This window comes from Vespa mandarinia, chromosome 1 (genome assembly GCF_050613455.1).
Source record: "Vespa mandarinia isolate Hongniang chromosome 1, ASM5061345v1, whole genome shotgun sequence".
Classification (NCBI taxonomy): domain Eukaryota; kingdom Metazoa; phylum Arthropoda; class Insecta; order Hymenoptera; family Vespidae; genus Vespa; species Vespa mandarinia.
The window spans coordinates 11,549,817-11,566,585 of NC_140810.1; the positions used below are offsets into that span (position 1 = coordinate 11,549,817).

General features: G+C 29.7%; 1 protein-coding gene across 19 annotated transcripts; it reads left to right on the forward strand.

Annotated features, from left to right (window-relative positions):
- Positions 1 to 96: 96 nt before the first annotated feature.
- On the forward strand, positions 97 to 16,696 carry Dap160 (dynamin associated protein 160). Of its 19 annotated transcripts, none has more exons than XM_035875384.2 (36): positions 98 to 457; positions 577 to 633; positions 864 to 1,017; positions 1,094 to 1,242; positions 1,315 to 1,530; positions 1,872 to 1,967; positions 2,633 to 2,701; positions 2,985 to 3,164; positions 3,275 to 3,301; positions 3,878 to 4,042; positions 4,185 to 4,545; positions 4,626 to 4,839; positions 4,926 to 5,077; positions 5,149 to 5,271; positions 5,346 to 5,484; positions 5,548 to 5,862; positions 5,930 to 6,304; positions 6,374 to 6,531; positions 6,603 to 6,804; positions 6,876 to 7,172; positions 7,251 to 7,355; positions 7,702 to 7,797; positions 8,067 to 8,204; positions 8,314 to 8,440; positions 8,541 to 8,705; positions 13,145 to 13,272; positions 13,411 to 13,517; positions 13,577 to 13,649; positions 13,727 to 13,933; positions 14,010 to 14,093; positions 14,172 to 14,327; positions 14,413 to 14,550; positions 14,633 to 14,879; positions 15,119 to 15,193; positions 15,812 to 15,985; positions 16,067 to 16,695. In XM_035875384.2, exons 2-36 carry the CDS (start codon positions 612 to 614, stop codon positions 16,216 to 16,218), a joined length of 5,586 nt encoding a protein of 1,861 aa, XP_035731277.2. In that variant the 5' UTR covers positions 98 to 457; positions 577 to 611; the 3' UTR covers positions 16,219 to 16,695. The 19 variants fall into 19 exon arrangements, 18 of the variants coding, with proteins under 18 accessions (XP_035731284.2, XP_035731286.2, XP_035731277.2 ...); XR_014983045.1 differs by lacking the exon at positions 16,067 to 16,695 and adding an exon at positions 15,398 to 15,464 and having other exon boundaries at positions 99 to 457; positions 1,312 to 1,530; positions 15,076 to 15,193; positions 15,812 to 15,877; XM_035875382.2 differs by having other exon boundaries at positions 99 to 457; positions 1,312 to 1,530.
- Positions 16,697 to 16,769: the final 73 nt, after the last annotated feature.

The window sequence follows — 16,769 nt, forward strand, 5'->3', positions numbered from 1 at the left end:
CATTCGTTCGGGCGAGCCGAACGCATTTGAAGATCGCCGACGTCGCGCCGTACGGTCTATCGATTCTTGCCGAAGATTTCCGAGGTTAACCGAGCAGGATCAAAGTGACGTACGTCAGTCAGTGTGGGCCGATCCGCGATACGTCTGTCGATTTCACGGAGTTTCTTGGACGTGTTTCTCGCGGAAGGAGGCTACCGTTTCTCGGTAAAGAATCATGAATTCGATCGTTTAAGCTCGCGCCGATGCGCTACAGAAAATCCAAGAGACGACTAGACATTTTTTGCGCTCGCATGCCTTGCAAAAAGGAAAAACCATTGGTTCCTATACATTCGTGTTCGCGCCCCGATCAATCTTCAAGATTACAATTCCCCCTGCGCGCTTATCTTCTTAATTGGGTCTTATTGTTGGTAGGATAAACGCTAAATTGATAGCGTACAGCCTGTTCTTTTGTCTCAAGGTAATACTCGAGTCATCGCGACCGACATCGATCGTCGTGACCTAACCTTGAAAAAACGTAACGTCTCTTATAAATTCTCTAAGTATTTCCTTGGATATTACACTATGTTTTTCTTCCAGATACAGCTCGCTTACTTGACTACGGGTGTAAAATTATGGCAAATACTCAAACTCCGGGTACGTAATTTCGATACCATACACGTAGTTCTCGTAGTCATACTTTTCTCGAATTTTCGTCTTTCAATGATGACAATAGTAAATCAATCACTTTTCAAATATCACCAATTGTTTCGTCGATATGCTCGATTCTCTATACAAGGGGGCGCTGAATTTATCAGTATAAAACAAAGGTCAATGGTAATAATATATATTTTTCTATGAATATAATTGAAATACTTTTTTTATAGGCATGGATCCCTGGATGATTCAACCAAGAGAACGGACTAAATATCAAGAACAATTTGATTCTTTAAGGCCAATCAATGGGATTATTACTGGAGAACAAGCTAAAGGTCTTCTCTTAAGATCGCAACTTCCTTCTGTTGTTCTTGGACAAATATGGTATAAGATCTCTTTAACATATGTATGGTACTTGTTATATAAAGAAGTCACTTTCTTCATCATAAATTTTTTATAGGGCACTATCGGATACAGATGCGGATGGAAAGATGGACATAAATGAGTTTTGCATTGCTTGTAAATTGATCACTCTAAAACTACGAGGATTTGAAATTCCTAAAACATTACCTCCATCTCTTATTCAAAGTTTAAAATCTGTTTCCACCAGTAAGTAATGTTTCATTAATTAGCACAAATAAACTATTAACTTTGTTGATAAAGGTTATTATTTCTCAGCAGGCAATAATGCAATTGGCTTAACTAATGGTGCAGCTACTATACCAACCCAAAATAACATTGCTTCCCTAGTTAATTTGGGTGGCACTGGAGGTGTATCAGTGCAACCATTAGTCGGCATGGTACCAGTTAGTACTCCGGCACGTCCTTTGATAGGTCCGCCATCCAATGGAACAACAGGACGTCCAGCTACACCTGCATCACCCATGACTTTACCAGGTAACTTTGTTCATCTACTTAATTTGGAAATCTTGGGTATGTCCTCATGTAGCTGCACATCATAATGTACAATAATAATTCATAAAAAACTCGCTCAAACATATACACTATCATTATTTGATCTACTTTGATCAGGCATACTAGCATATTCAAGCTATGCCATTGAGCATAAACATTGTGGAATGATTAGATAATCCACTATTTATGCTGCAGATCATTCTCATTGCAGAATTATAACGATTAGTATTGTCACTAATTCTTTAACTTAAATATAAAACAAAATATACATGGATTAATCAGTAGCATATTTCTACATATAACTTATGCATCATACTATACAGCATCGCGACAAAATAGACAGAATGTGGCCACCAATATACATGCCACAACTCACACACCATCAAAGCCACCTGCTCGACCTGCACCACCCTCTGTGGGTATGTTAAAAGTACTGAATGTTCGTTCGTATATGTATATAAATCTATGTGATTAATTGTATTCTATATATGGAAAGCTATTTCATATTTGCTTTTTGAAATTTTTTCCGTTTATTTATTCTTAAAAAATTCTTTTTATTCTTTTCTGAATGGCTTTAGTGACAGCATGAAAGCAATTTGAAAGATAAATCAGAATGTGAATGTAGTGTTTTTTAAATCTAACAAATAAGAACAAACCTTCTAACTGTTTTTCAATATTTATTTCAATTTAACATTTTTATTACATTATAATGATATTTAGCATTATTTTTACCCAATACAATCCATATATGTTACAGCAGAAAACATGTGTATGCTGAATTTCCTATATTAATATTATTAAATGTAATTACTATGGTATTATCTTACTTCTTAAACACAAAAATTATATATCTTTATAAATATTTGTGTGTATAATTTATAGATAACTTATTTACTTTATATTTTTTTTTTACTATATCTAAGCTTTAAAAAGTTTACAGAATTTCCATAAACTATATTTGGTGCTCTATGGCTTCTTATTATTCATAAATAATCTTTTCTTTGTAAATTACATCCTTTTTTAAAGAAACGATTATTTCTCTATAAAACCTTTAACAACACCTCTATTTGTGCTGCAAAAAAAGGAATCGTGCCTTCCACAAGTACACCAAGCACTGGTCCACCTCAAAGACCAACACCACCTTCTAGTATTGGTATGTGTAAAAATGAAGAAATAATTTCAAGATTTTAATGATTACGGATACAATGTACATTGTACATACTAAATATACAGCAATATATTTATTTGAAATTTTTTCTTCAAATAAAAAATATGAAGCATTAGATATCTGAATTTCAAAAAAATGATTCCTTTTTATTAAGTCAATGTTCTTAAATGTTTTGTGTTTGCTAAAGAAAGAGAATCTTATGACACTATTTTCTTTACATATATTTTGATATTATCTTTTTATATAAAATTATATAAATGTATTTCAGGAACTAATTTTGCAACTGCCACAAATGTTCCACCACCACCAAAGCCAGCACCACCTTCATTTCCAAATAGTCCAGTTGCTGCAATGTCTCCAGCCAAAGTTTTACCGACTGCTGCTACAGCTATTATACCTCCTATTCAATCAATTCAACAAATACAGCCAATGACGACTTCTGCTATAGGTAAACAATATTACTTAATACATATAAAATATACTTTTTTAAATAATATAAGAAATGCAATGTACTGTGTACTTATTAACTGTTATATTTATTTAATTTTTTTATTACAGATTTACTCGATCTTGATTTATCAGAAGGTATACTAAGAAAAAAAAGATTGTACAGGAAGTACTATATTACAATTAGCAAAGTGCTTTCTGCTAATATCAAAAATAGTTTAGACTATTGCCTCTAAATATTATTATGTATTTGTTCCTTTTATGCTCATTATCATTACATCGGTACCAGCAATATTTAATGCTGTTGTTCTATTTATTACAGAATACTTTATAATAATGATATGAGCCATTAATTTTTAAACTCTTCTTGGAAAATATTTCAATAAGTAAATTTGTTAAATAATTGCTACAACACTACTCCACAAATTTAAATTAAATATAATAATTTTTTTCCTATATTACAACTTTATGCAGTTTTATCAAAAAATTTGTATAGAACAAAAATTCGTATATATTGGTCTTTCAATTATTAAAAATTTTCTGTGAAATTGATCTAATCATCTTCATAATAAGATAGTTATTTGTCGGTTGTCTGTAATTTTTCATGTTAGTGTGATAACATGTGTGTGCGTGTGTGTGTATATCTTTAAGCTACGTTTGCTTTGATACAGAAACAAATTGTACTTGCTTTTTACAAATAGTTTTTCGTAACAGGTGCCCCAGCAGTAGCTCCAATTGCACCTTTAAATACGAATCCAACACCAATTGCTGCCTTTGGTATGGGACAAACAATGCCAATGCAACCACTCTGTACTGGCATGGTTGCTCCAATGACAGGAGGGAGTACTATTATACCATCCATTGCTCCAATGGCTACTGGTATTTTATATATAATATTTCATAAAAATTGATTTGCATGTTAATAAAATTAATAAACAAGATAGCATTTAACAATGGACAAGATAGTATTTATAAATGGACAAGTGAAAAATCATAAATAACATATACTTTATTGTTACAGGTACAGGTGTTGTATCGACATCTCCAGTTGTAGGTCTGCCATTAGTATCTTCAACAACAAGTGGTGTGCCACCAGTAAATGGTACAACTGTTCATACACCAGTATCCACTTGTACACCATTAAGTACAACTGCTAGACCACCAAGTATAGATAGAGTGGGTTCTGTAGATTCTCAGCATAGTCAACATTCAGTTGGATCTCCACAATCTATAGAATGGGCTGTACCTCATCAAACAAAATTAAAATATACTCAATTATTTAATACCTGGGATAGGACAAGATCTGGATTTTTGTCTGGGCCTCAAGCCAGGAACATAATGGTGCAGTCGCAATTACCTCAATCAATATTAGCACGTATATGGTACATTTATTTTTAAATTATAATATATAAATCTTATAACCATGATTCTAAGAATTATTTTGAGATATACTTATTTTTAGGTCATTAGCAGATATGGATTCCGATGGTCGCTTAGGTTGTGACGAATTTGTATTGGCAATGCATTTATGTGATTTAGCTAAAGCAGGTGAACAAATTCCCAGTACTCTTCCATTGGAACTTATTCCTCCCACATTTAGACGACAACGTCAAGGTAGCTTGACACAATCACAAGGTTCTATAGAAAGTGTCGATCCATCTGCTGGTATGCCACAGGTATAATTCATTATGTCTAACACTTTGTTGCATTATAATTCGACACATGTTCTTTTTATTATATTTTACATTTATTTTGTATAAAGACTTCATTTGAAGACAAACGAAAGGAGAACTTTGAAAAAGGACAAGCAGAACTAGAACGTAGACGTAAAGCTCTTTTAGAAATTCAGCGAAAAGAACAAGAGGAACGTGAACGAAAAGAGAGGGAAGAAGCAGAAAAACAAGAAAAGATTAAGTAAATATATAAAATAAATTAAAACCATTATAATGTGTGTGATTTATTAATTTTTTTTTTCTTTATTATAGAATGGAGCAAGAAAGACGTCGACAAGCGGAAATTGAGAAACAAATGTTAAGGCAAAAAGAAATCGAACAAGAAAAGGAAGAACAACGAAAACGTGCTCATGAACAGAGAGAAGCTGCAAGAAAGTAAGTAAAAATATTTTGAAAATGTAACAAACACTAAATATGAGATATAATAAAACAAATGTAATTATAAATAGAGAAATGGAGAGACAGAGACACTTAGAATGGGAAAAACAGAAATCGCAGGAACTTCAAGCACAGAGACAAAAAGAACAAGATGTTTTACTTAAATTAAAAGCAAAGAACCAAACTTTAACTATAGAGCTTGGAACATTGGTAAGTATATAATATAAATTAACTATATTTTAGTAACATATAACATTATTATACATATTGCAGAATGATAAAGTGAAAGAATTATCGCAAAAGATTTGTGATACTCGGGTTGGTGTCTCAAGTGTAAAAACAACAATTGATGGAATGAGATCAACTCGCGATTCACAATTGCAAGAAATGACAGCGTTAAAAAATAAACTTCGTGAACAAAATCAAAGGTTACTAGCACTTAGTCAGGAAAAAGCAAGAATAGAAGCAAAGAATAAACTAAATGCTGCTCAAGATACTGCAGGACAGGAAGCAATAAAAATGGCATTCGATAACAAACAAATAACTCTCAAGCAAATGAAAGATAAAATTGCCGATTTGCAACAACAGGTACATAAATGATACACTAACTGAGTAGATAGAATTACATGATATTTTAATATTCATAAATTTGTAGATTGATGCTAAAATGTCTGATATAGAAAATAATAATGGTCAACTTGAAGATATAAAAACGCAAATGAAAAATTTAGTAGCAGATTGTAAAAAATTATACATTACATTTGAGGACAAGAAAATAAAAATTTTAGAACTTAGAGCAAGTATTGGAACAGGTGTTACAACAGATTATACAACATCAGCATGGGGTGACAGTGCTTGGGGCGACACTGGAACTACGATTAATGACAATGATTGGCCTGTCAACGATACCGCTATTATTACAAATATAACAGAAAAGCCTAATGCGGAAGTTATGAAATACAGAGCATTATATGAATTTGTAGCAAGGAATCAAGACGAAATATCATTTCAACCTGGTGATATTATTTTGGTAGGCTATTTATATAAAAGAAATTCATGAAAAATATTAGTTTACTAACAAGTTTATTTGTTGTTACAGGTACCACCTGTTCAAAATGCAGAACCTGGATGGATGGCTGGTGAAATACGTGGTCATACTGGTTGGTTCCCGGAATCGTATGTCGAACCAATAGATTCTAATGCTAGTACTGACAGCACATTTATGCAGCAGGATAGCATGGAAAAGCGAACATTAGAGTATGCTACAATCTATTTAAATGATTGATGTATTTTAACAAAACTGTTATTTATTGAACTTTCTGTTGCAGAGGTATTGCTGAAGTTCCCGAAAATGTGTCTGATGCAGGATCTCTCGGTGGTGAAGCTCCTACAGTTGAAGCTATAGTACCAACCTTAGGATTAGGTGTTGTCTGTAATATACAAGCAACTGCTTTATATCAGTATCGTCCTACTACAGAACAACATCTTTCTTTAGATAAAGGAGATGCTATTAATGTCATTGAGCAACAGGTTAATATATCTAGATACATGTATGATTAAGTTAAGTGTGCGTCATTTTCTATATATAAATTATTTTATAGAATGATTGGTGGTATGGTGAATTAAGTAATGGAAGTAAAGGTTGGTTCCCTAAATCGTATGTGAAAGAAACTACCACTAATGGTAAAGATCTTATTACTTCTGTGGATGATGGTCTCAATGAATATTATATTGCACTTTACCAATATGCTTCAACTGAAACTGGTGATCTTAGTTTTAATCAAGGTGAAGTTATTTTAGTCATCAAAAAAGAAGGAGATTGGTGGACAGGATGCATCGGAGACAAAACTGGAATTTTTCCTTCCAATTATGTAGAGAAATGTGATGCACCTACTCAGGTATTTTTTTCAATAGAGAGAAATTGTGTTTAAATGTATTTTTATGATTGTATATTACTGATGTGTGTGTGTGTGCAGGATATTCCTTTGTCTACTAATGCTATTGAACAAAATACCACTGTAATTACTAATGCAATAGAAAGTCAAGAAGATAAAACTGTTACCACGACGCAAACGCCATCAGTACGTAACTATATAATTTTTTTATTTAAGATAATAATAATGTTATCAGTACTATTATAATAAAAAATATGCTAAATATATGTATCAACTAATAGATAATTGCTGTAACACATAAATGAAGCTGTAGCAATATTAAGTAACTAATATGGCCAAAATTCAAAATTTTTTGTATTCTATATTGAATTCTGTATTATACTAACAAATCGTTTGAAGTAAAATAATAGAAATTGTGCTATAGTAAAATAATAGAAATTGTGTTGGTTAAAATTGTATTGAATAATTACACATACATCTAACAAATAATTAAACGTTAGATAGTAAGCTAGATTCTTGTGCATTTGTTTAGCAATTGGAAAAAACTGCAGAACAGCTCGAAGATGAGAGAGCAGCTGCAGAAGATAAAGCAGAATTACCTGACTTCACTGCTATGTCTGCTCAACAGGTAAAAAGTGCACATATAGCTTTTAATTAATTAAAAAATTTTGTTAAGTATACATATATAAGTTTCATATTTTATGGCATTTAATTGCTTATGCCGCTGATGTCCTGACACTACAGTATCATAAGGTATTTTGTTGTTTGCAAGGAGTAATTTATTGCGTGCTTAATCATTAATAATGTGATATTTCTTTTTTTTTTAATATCATGTATATGTTAATATTTATAAATGTCTTTTATAAATGTTATTTCTTACTTTGTTTGCCTATATAGAGAGGAAGAAAGCCTGAAATTGTACAAGTTATTGCACCCTATCAAGCTACTAGTGCTGAACAGTTAGATTTACAAAGAGGACAATTAATAATGATACGTAAAAAGACGGATAGTGGATGGTGGGAAGGAGAACTTCAGGTATTTATTATTAATTGTACAGAATATGCTCATATAAGTATATTTGGTTTCATACTATCGATGATTTATTTATTTTCATATTCATCACAATTATTCATTTTATATTCAGGCACGTGGAAAAAAGAGACAAATTGGTTGGTTCCCAGCATCTTATGTTAAACCATTAACTAGTAGCAGTAACAGAAGTACACCTGTTTCTCACGGATATCAAGATTCACCAACGGATCCAAATGTTGGTAAGTTAGTAATAGTACTATATACATATATGAATAATCAATAGTATTAAATTTCATATTTATACATGACTATTGCTGAGTAATATTGGTATATTTACAGAACGTGTTATGGCTCTGTATCCATACCAAGCACAAAATGAAGATGAGTTAACGTTTGAGAAAGGTGATGTTATAACAGTGCTTGCCAAAGATGAAGCAACATGGTGGAAAGGCGAATTGAATGGAGTTTCTGGAGTCTTTCCTAGCAATTATGTCTCTCCTATGTGTAAGTATTCCAAAACTATTATTCATCATTCTTATAAACAAAACATTGTATGTAATGTTTTGTAATTTTTATATTATATGGATATAAGTAGTTTTTATGCAAACTTTCTTGACATATTTCAGAATAAAGAAAATCTGCATTTTCCCTCCTTTACAAATAATTTTATATCAGTAAATTCATGTATTAGTTAACAGTTATATTAAATTATTATAATTGATTAATTATATAGATTAAGAAAAATATAAAATCTATTTTACGTATATACGGATAGATGGACGACCGTCAGGAAAATTTAATTGCTATAATAACAAAATGTCATCTTATTAAAAAAGAAATATATTTCTAACGATCTGCAAACATATGCACTTATAAAAACTTATTAACAAATTTATTAAAAGGGTTTATTATTTATTAAAATTACGTTACTTTTTGTTTGTATAAATTTTACTTTACACGGACTTTATATGTTATAATACATAAAAAATTATTTGTAGTTTATTTAGATATATCATATGATAATATTTTGTTTAATATTATAATTTCATTTTTTTAATCAATTTAATTTTATATAGGAAATACTCATCGAAGATTTCTATAAAAATTGTTTTTTTATTGTTTTATAGAGTAGGAAGGTAATGAATACAGGCATATATTGTTTATGTCATATTCAATATTGTTAAGAGAAAGAATTCTAATTCCATATCTAAAAAAATAATATCTATGAATTTCTTCGACATTTATGTTGTTTCCGTATCTCATTGTATTAAATAATGAGAAATATTGTATGAAATGCCAAAATTTTTTGTTTCTACTTATAATAGTTATGTCTGCTTATTGCTTCGGTGCAGCTATCATCCTTTCTTGTAAAATTGTCTTTTATAGCTAGCTTAAAAAGTAACATATGTTACTTATTGTACCCTTTATAGTCTTATAATAATTGTATGATACTATTCTTTCTACTTGTGAAAAAGAGCTTGCTTGTCTGCCTGCATGCCTGCCTGTCCGTCCGTCTGTCCGTTTGAGGTAGCCGTTTCATTTTTCTATCAGTAATGTTAATTCTATTTGCTATTTTTTACTTTAGTCATGTTTTTATAATATTCATTTGTGATATTCTATATTTAAATCTATGTTTAAGTATTTTGATTTTATAACTATTTTTCAAGTTCTTATCTCCAGATAATTTATTATTAATCCTTATTTTATGCTATTATTATTACTAATTGAAATATATCCACATATCTGAAGTTTACACATATCAATCTATTTATTAATAGTGATCGTTATTATATGAAAAAACAGCTACCTCGATTATATCAGATTACTTGACACGATACTCAATGATTTTCCTTTACTAATTGTTGTATTTCGCATCTGCTTAACACGCAGCTTAAAGGATAGCAGAGCAGCACCGCAGCATTGCAGGCTAAAATAAAAACATCTGAAGTGCAATAAGAATGAATAGCAGATCCTACTCAGCACGGCGTATAACAACCAGAAGTCTCGACGGAGGAGACAGTGGGCAAAAAAGAAAAAGGGAAAGAGAGGAAAAAGAGATTGAGAAAGACTCAGGGCCGGTTCTTTGTCTTTGTATTAATCCGTATTATGCAAGTCCTTTTTCTGTGGTGCAGGGTTCTTTATTCCCTTGTTGTCATTGTGAGTTAAAGTTTGCCACTATCAGCATTAGGCGTTTTATCTTTTCAATATCTTGGAATGATTTTATCACTGGCATTGTGCGTAATACATTATGCATAAAATAGTATGCGCATGTAAAGAGACACTAATTATAAATCATGATGCAAATACCATCAATATTACCTGATATATGCACCAAGGTCTACCTCAGTTCACTATATACTCCAATGTGGAATCAAGGACAAATATTATTGAATATTTGGCATTCTCATTTTAGAAATAATAAAAATGGCTTAAATATATTATGCCACTGTTACTTAATATTTAAGTTAAACTTAAAATTTGATATGGTCAAACAAGAAACTTTAGTAATATGTTTTGCATTGATATACAAATGACACTTTGAGCCCGGATTATTATAATATACTATATATATTGCTTTTTCTTGAAAATATAAAGTGCAAAGATTATAAAGCATCGAAGTATAACAGTAACATATTTTAATGTTACAGGATACCAGAAGCTTGCCATAAAAGGCAATATAGGTCTATGTTCACATTGGAAATGGCTATTCATCATATTAATGTTTAAATGTTTATCCTATAGATAAGAACGTTCTAATACTTATAGGAGAATTAAGGCTGTTAAATTCATGATCACCGGGCTTTAAGTGTTAAGTGTTTCTTAATCTTTAAAAAAAATTGTTGTAATCTTATTAAGTTTATCATCCCTGCCTTCTTCAATACAATATTGCTTCCCAAAGTGTTTTTGATGTACGAAAGCGTGAAAATATTATGAGTATTATCCTTCACTTATTGTTGAAACTGCCCAACAGCATCATCGATGTTGTTTTCTGATATTAAACAAAAAAAAACGCGATTTGTATTGTAACTGCATCATGACCAGGCCTAGAGCAGAAATTTGATAGTTATGTAATGGAAGAAAGGCCACTTCTAGACAATTTCTTTGTACAAAATAAGCAGAGAAGGAGCTACAAAATGTGTTGCATTTCTTTCGTATATTTCATATATTAATGATTTAATCTTAGTATTCCCAACATGGACACACATAATTGAATTTTTATGCAAATATTATTATTATTAATTCTATTATCTTCTATACCTGATTTTTTAAAATGATATTTTCGTTATTTTCTAATTTAAACAATCTATGGATAGAAAGAAAACAAAATGTATATATGTATATATATATATATATATATATATATATATATATATATATATATATATGCACATACATACGTATATGTCAATAACATTTGGCTTCCCTTAATACAGTTTGTTAGTAAAAGTAATTTATTTCTATTTATTTATCAGTTGTTTTCTGTTGATCTGTAAACGCAACTAGCGTGCTCCTTCTTCACAGCCTTTTATTATAGAGCCTAAAACAATGTCAGTCATTTTTATAACATCAGTGACATATTACTCTCGAATCAAATAAATGATTTAATTGGTCGCGAGTGATTCGTTGAGTAACATTACTTTGCAATGAACCAGTTTTTTCATCATTTTCTACATTCTGTTTAAAAAATCATGAAAGAAACAGAGGTATTGCAATGAATATTTTGAAATAATTTATTTACATATAATTTGCTAATATTCAATAATATTATATAATTATTTTAATAATTTCTTATTTATTTTATATTCAGATTTTAACTTTATAATGTGATAGTATTGTACTTGATTTTGATGAATCATGTGAAATCTTGTTTTAATGTTATTAATTATTTATTTAGATTCCATAAAAATGAACAGATAAACGAAGATATAATTACTGGTTCCAAATAACTGAAAAAAAAAACAAACAAGCGCACAATAAATCATCAGTGTATTTATATACAAATTATCCTTTTACACATTCTATATACAGCTTAGCAAATATGTGTATAAATACATCTGATACATTGCAAGAATTGTGTGCTTATTGTTAAGTACTCTAAATATACGCCCAATGTAATCTTTATCTAAACATGTTGATGATGTGTAAAGCAAGTTGTGCAACTGATTATCTTTAGAGAAATACTTGTGTAGCGCTTATTATCTCTAAGATTGTTACCATTTGCAGTCTATCCACATTGTTTGTTGTAATATCAAATCTCATAAATGAATCTCAGTAAAATAATATGTACTTCTCCACGGAGGACATTGTGAGAGTTTGAACAAAATCACAAGTCACTGCTTAATTTTATATGGATTTTGTTCATACTTCATATGACTTGCTCTTGTCTTCTCACATGCATATATACAAATTCGTTCTTATACATATGTATACATATCTATACACATATGCAGACACGTTCTTTAAAAACGCTGATTGAAATAAAGTATCTATCTGTTGTAAAGTACTGTAGTGCGGACCAAGTGTGTGTCATTCAGTATTACCCAAACATGATATGTATACTTCTTATATGTTTATTCAAGCGTGTTTGTTCTAGATGAGGTTCCTGCTTTCCAAATATTTTATGAGAAGTTTATTATAACCGTATAAGATTATTTATAATCTATATTATCAAACCGAAATTAATATACATGGCATAAATGAAGAGAATATTTTCTTTTAAATATCGCTAATTTTCCTTATTTATTTTCTGATGCTGTTCTTTAGTTTTTTTTGTAGAGGTAAAATAAATTGTTTTATTTTATCGTAAAGCCAAAATATTTTTTTGTTTCTAAGATAATGACCTTCCCAATTGGATAACATATCCTTGAAACAAAAATGATTTTATAACAAATTTAAGTATAATAAAATAATCCAGAAAATGCTTCTATAAATTTTATGTGTAGCAAGTAAGCTGACAACTGAACTATTGATGGCAAGGCTTGATCCAATGGAGAGAAAACGTCAAGAGTATATAAAAGAACTTATTACAACTGAACAAGCATATATAGAAGACATGAGGCTAGTACATGAGGTATGTTCTATTATGTCATATTTATACATATTTTATTGAAAAAAAAAGAAAAAAAACATTTATAATAGTATATACATGCATTATTCATACAAATTCGTTACAAAGTATTCTTGTTTTAATTTCTGTTTAATTCTATAGGTATTTGAGAAACCTCTTATTGAAAGTCTAGTTTTAACTTTAGATGAGGTGGATAAAATCTTTGTAAACTGGAGAGACATTATAGCCTGTAATGATAATTTTTTAAGGTAATAATTTTAAAAGAAGAAACAAGAAAAGTATACATATTAACTTCTTTTATTTATAGAACTTTAAGAATAAGAAGAGAAAACAGTGAAGGTGGAATTGTTAGAATGATTGGTGATATTTTATGTGAAAATGTATGTTGGTGTTTATTAGGAAAAAATATATCTGATTTCATAGAATTGTTCATTTTTTATATTTAATAAACTTTCAGATACCGAGAATGTCAGCTTATATAAGATTTTGTAGTTGTCAAATATCTGCTGCTGTATATCTTCAACGATTAACAGAAACTTTACCAGAATTTGTTGAAGTTGCACATGCTTGTCAGCAAGATCCAAGGACCAAAGGAATGCCACTTAGTTCATTTTTGATTAAACCTATGCAAAGGATTACCAAATATCCACTTATTATTAATAAAGTAAGGTTTTTTTTATTAATATTTCTTTATTCTTAAATACTATTTACATATTAATTTCTTTTAATGGTAATTACAGATTTTAGAACACACGCCACATGATCATCCAGATAGACAATATCTTCAAGAAGCATTAGCCAAAGCAGAAGAGTTTTGTACACAAGTAGAATTACTATTAAAATATCAAAATTATTTCATAAAAAGCTATTCCTTTTATCTGATTTGTTTTATTTATTGTTAGGTAAATGAAGGTGTGAGGGAAAAAGAAAATAGTGATAGATTAGAATGGTTGCAAAATCATGTCATATGTGATGGTCTTGAAGAACCACTTGTATTTAATTCTTTAACCAATTCATTAGGACCAAGAAAATTATTACATTATGGTATTCTTCATAAGGTGTGATAAAATGATAATATTTCACTTTAAGTATAATTATAATGTACAGATTATTATTACAAATTAATTTAAATATTTACATCAGGCCAAAAGTGGAAAAGAACTTGTTAGTTTTCTAACAAACGATTTTTTATTATTTGCACAACCGACGAAATCTTTGCCAAGTGGACAACAATTTTCGTTTGAACGTAACGAACATCAACGATTTAAAATGTATAGAAAGGTATATTAATGAATCCTCTATAAAGAAGAAAATAATAAATGTTATTAAAATAATTATAATTAATCTTAATTTCATCTTGCAGCCGATATTTCTTAATGAATTATCATTGCTATCCGATTTAGATACAAGTGGAAGTGGAAGTGGAAGTATAAATGGATTTGAAATCTCAGATAATACATCCAAAACTTTGAGACTTAGAGATTCAAAAAAGCCAATAATATTGGTGGTACCATCCGCGAGTGAATGTTCATTATGGATGAAAAGAATTACAGAAGCACGCAAAACATTTATGGAAAATGAGAAGACTCGTTTACAGAGACAGCGATCTAGTGAGTTTCGTTTTCGCAACATCTGCCATATCATTGTTTATACGTTTATCATTTTCATATTACAAGTAATTAGTCTTGTTTCCAAAATGACTTACGACAATGAAATCGTAAGTAAACAAATCCCTACGTAGCTACGATTTGTTAGCTTTCTATTTGATGCTTTTTGTTTCTGGAATTGTCTACTTTATCAATTAAGATATAAAAATGTGCAATAATGTGTCACATATATGGATAAACAGAGCAGGCGCAATTTGGAGCATGTGGACGCATTCTTGTTACTGTGTTTGAAGGCTCCAACTTGAAAGCACCATCCGGTAAGCAACTGCAGGTTATTTTTGTTGCTTGCTTTCATGCTTTATTATTATTTTTGCTTCTATATAATTGCATGTATGTTAAAACCTTATCAAGAGGACAAATACAATGGACATCTGAAGAAAATAATTCATATGGCAATAAAATGACACTTCTAATGCTTTGTAGTATTTACTAACAGAATATTGCATGATTATAATTCGTAGGAGACCACCTCAGCGCTATCTTCGATTAGTTGTAGTGGAAGCTGAAGAACTAATTATAAAAAACGAGGTAAAACTTTACATTTTCCAGCAATGTATATTATTTCATATTTCGTACGTAATAAAATAGAAAATGTATCATTTATAACATAATATTTTAACATTTTTTCAACTGCATGTATTAATATAATAAACTTAACAACTCTTTCTAATTAATATGTAACATTGAATGCACTTCTATCTTCTTTCTTTCTGTTTTAAACTTATGATTTACATGTTATATGTATACAAATAAACATCATGCTATGTAAAAGCTGTATCAGAAACTAACTATTATAACAATATGCAAAATATAAATATAATTTAATAGTATATTTATAATTTTAACTGAAATAATTTTGAATAATTTTTAAATAGGAAAATGTAATACATTCTGCAAAGTTTCAATGGGATCCCAAGAAGAAAGAACTAGTGTTGTTTCAGGGACAGATTGTCCTTTATGGGATACATCTATGCAGTTTCAAGTCAAGGATTTACTCGAAGATACTCTTTGTATCACAGTATTTGATAAAGGCTATTATAGTCCTGATGGTATATTTTGTATTACTTACGTCCTATATACAAATTTTACTTTATAAGTTTATACATTTTAATAAAATATTTCTAACGCAGAATTTTTGGGCCGTGCAGAGATTAAGGTAGTTGATATTATGAGAGACAGTAAAGATTCTTGTGGACCTATTCTACAACGATTCAGGTTACGAGAAGTCGAAAGAGGTGACGTTATATTAAAATTAGATCTTCGTTTATTCGGTAGTAGATAAAAGGTAAACAATCATTTTTCATTACTTTTAAATATAATAATATATTTTTTATTGATAAACATGTATAAATTTATGACGTTTAAAAGCACTCACTGCCAGAAAGACTAACTTTTAAATGAATTGTTATCTTTGCGAAAAAATTTGTTTCTAAAGATTAATCACGTTTTTCCATAAGGAATAAATGTATCAATATTTTTGATCATTGATAATAGACCATGAACAAATTTCTATCGTAATATTTTATATCTAATATTTTTAATGACAATGTGATATACGAGAATTAAAGATAGTTTAATAATTTGCAATAGGGAATCGATATAACATTAGAATTATGAAAATATTTTGACTTTTGTGTACAAAAGATTAATTCCTATTTTTATGTAATCATTTATACAACAAAATCAAAGAGTAATCAAAAATTGTTGAACTACTCTTCTTACTTTTTTTTTGTAAAACGTGAAGATTTTTCCGGCGGATTAACATATGTTCAGTATTATATAAATATTATAGAATGCATGTTACAAGTAAGGTTCATATGATATGTATGTGTA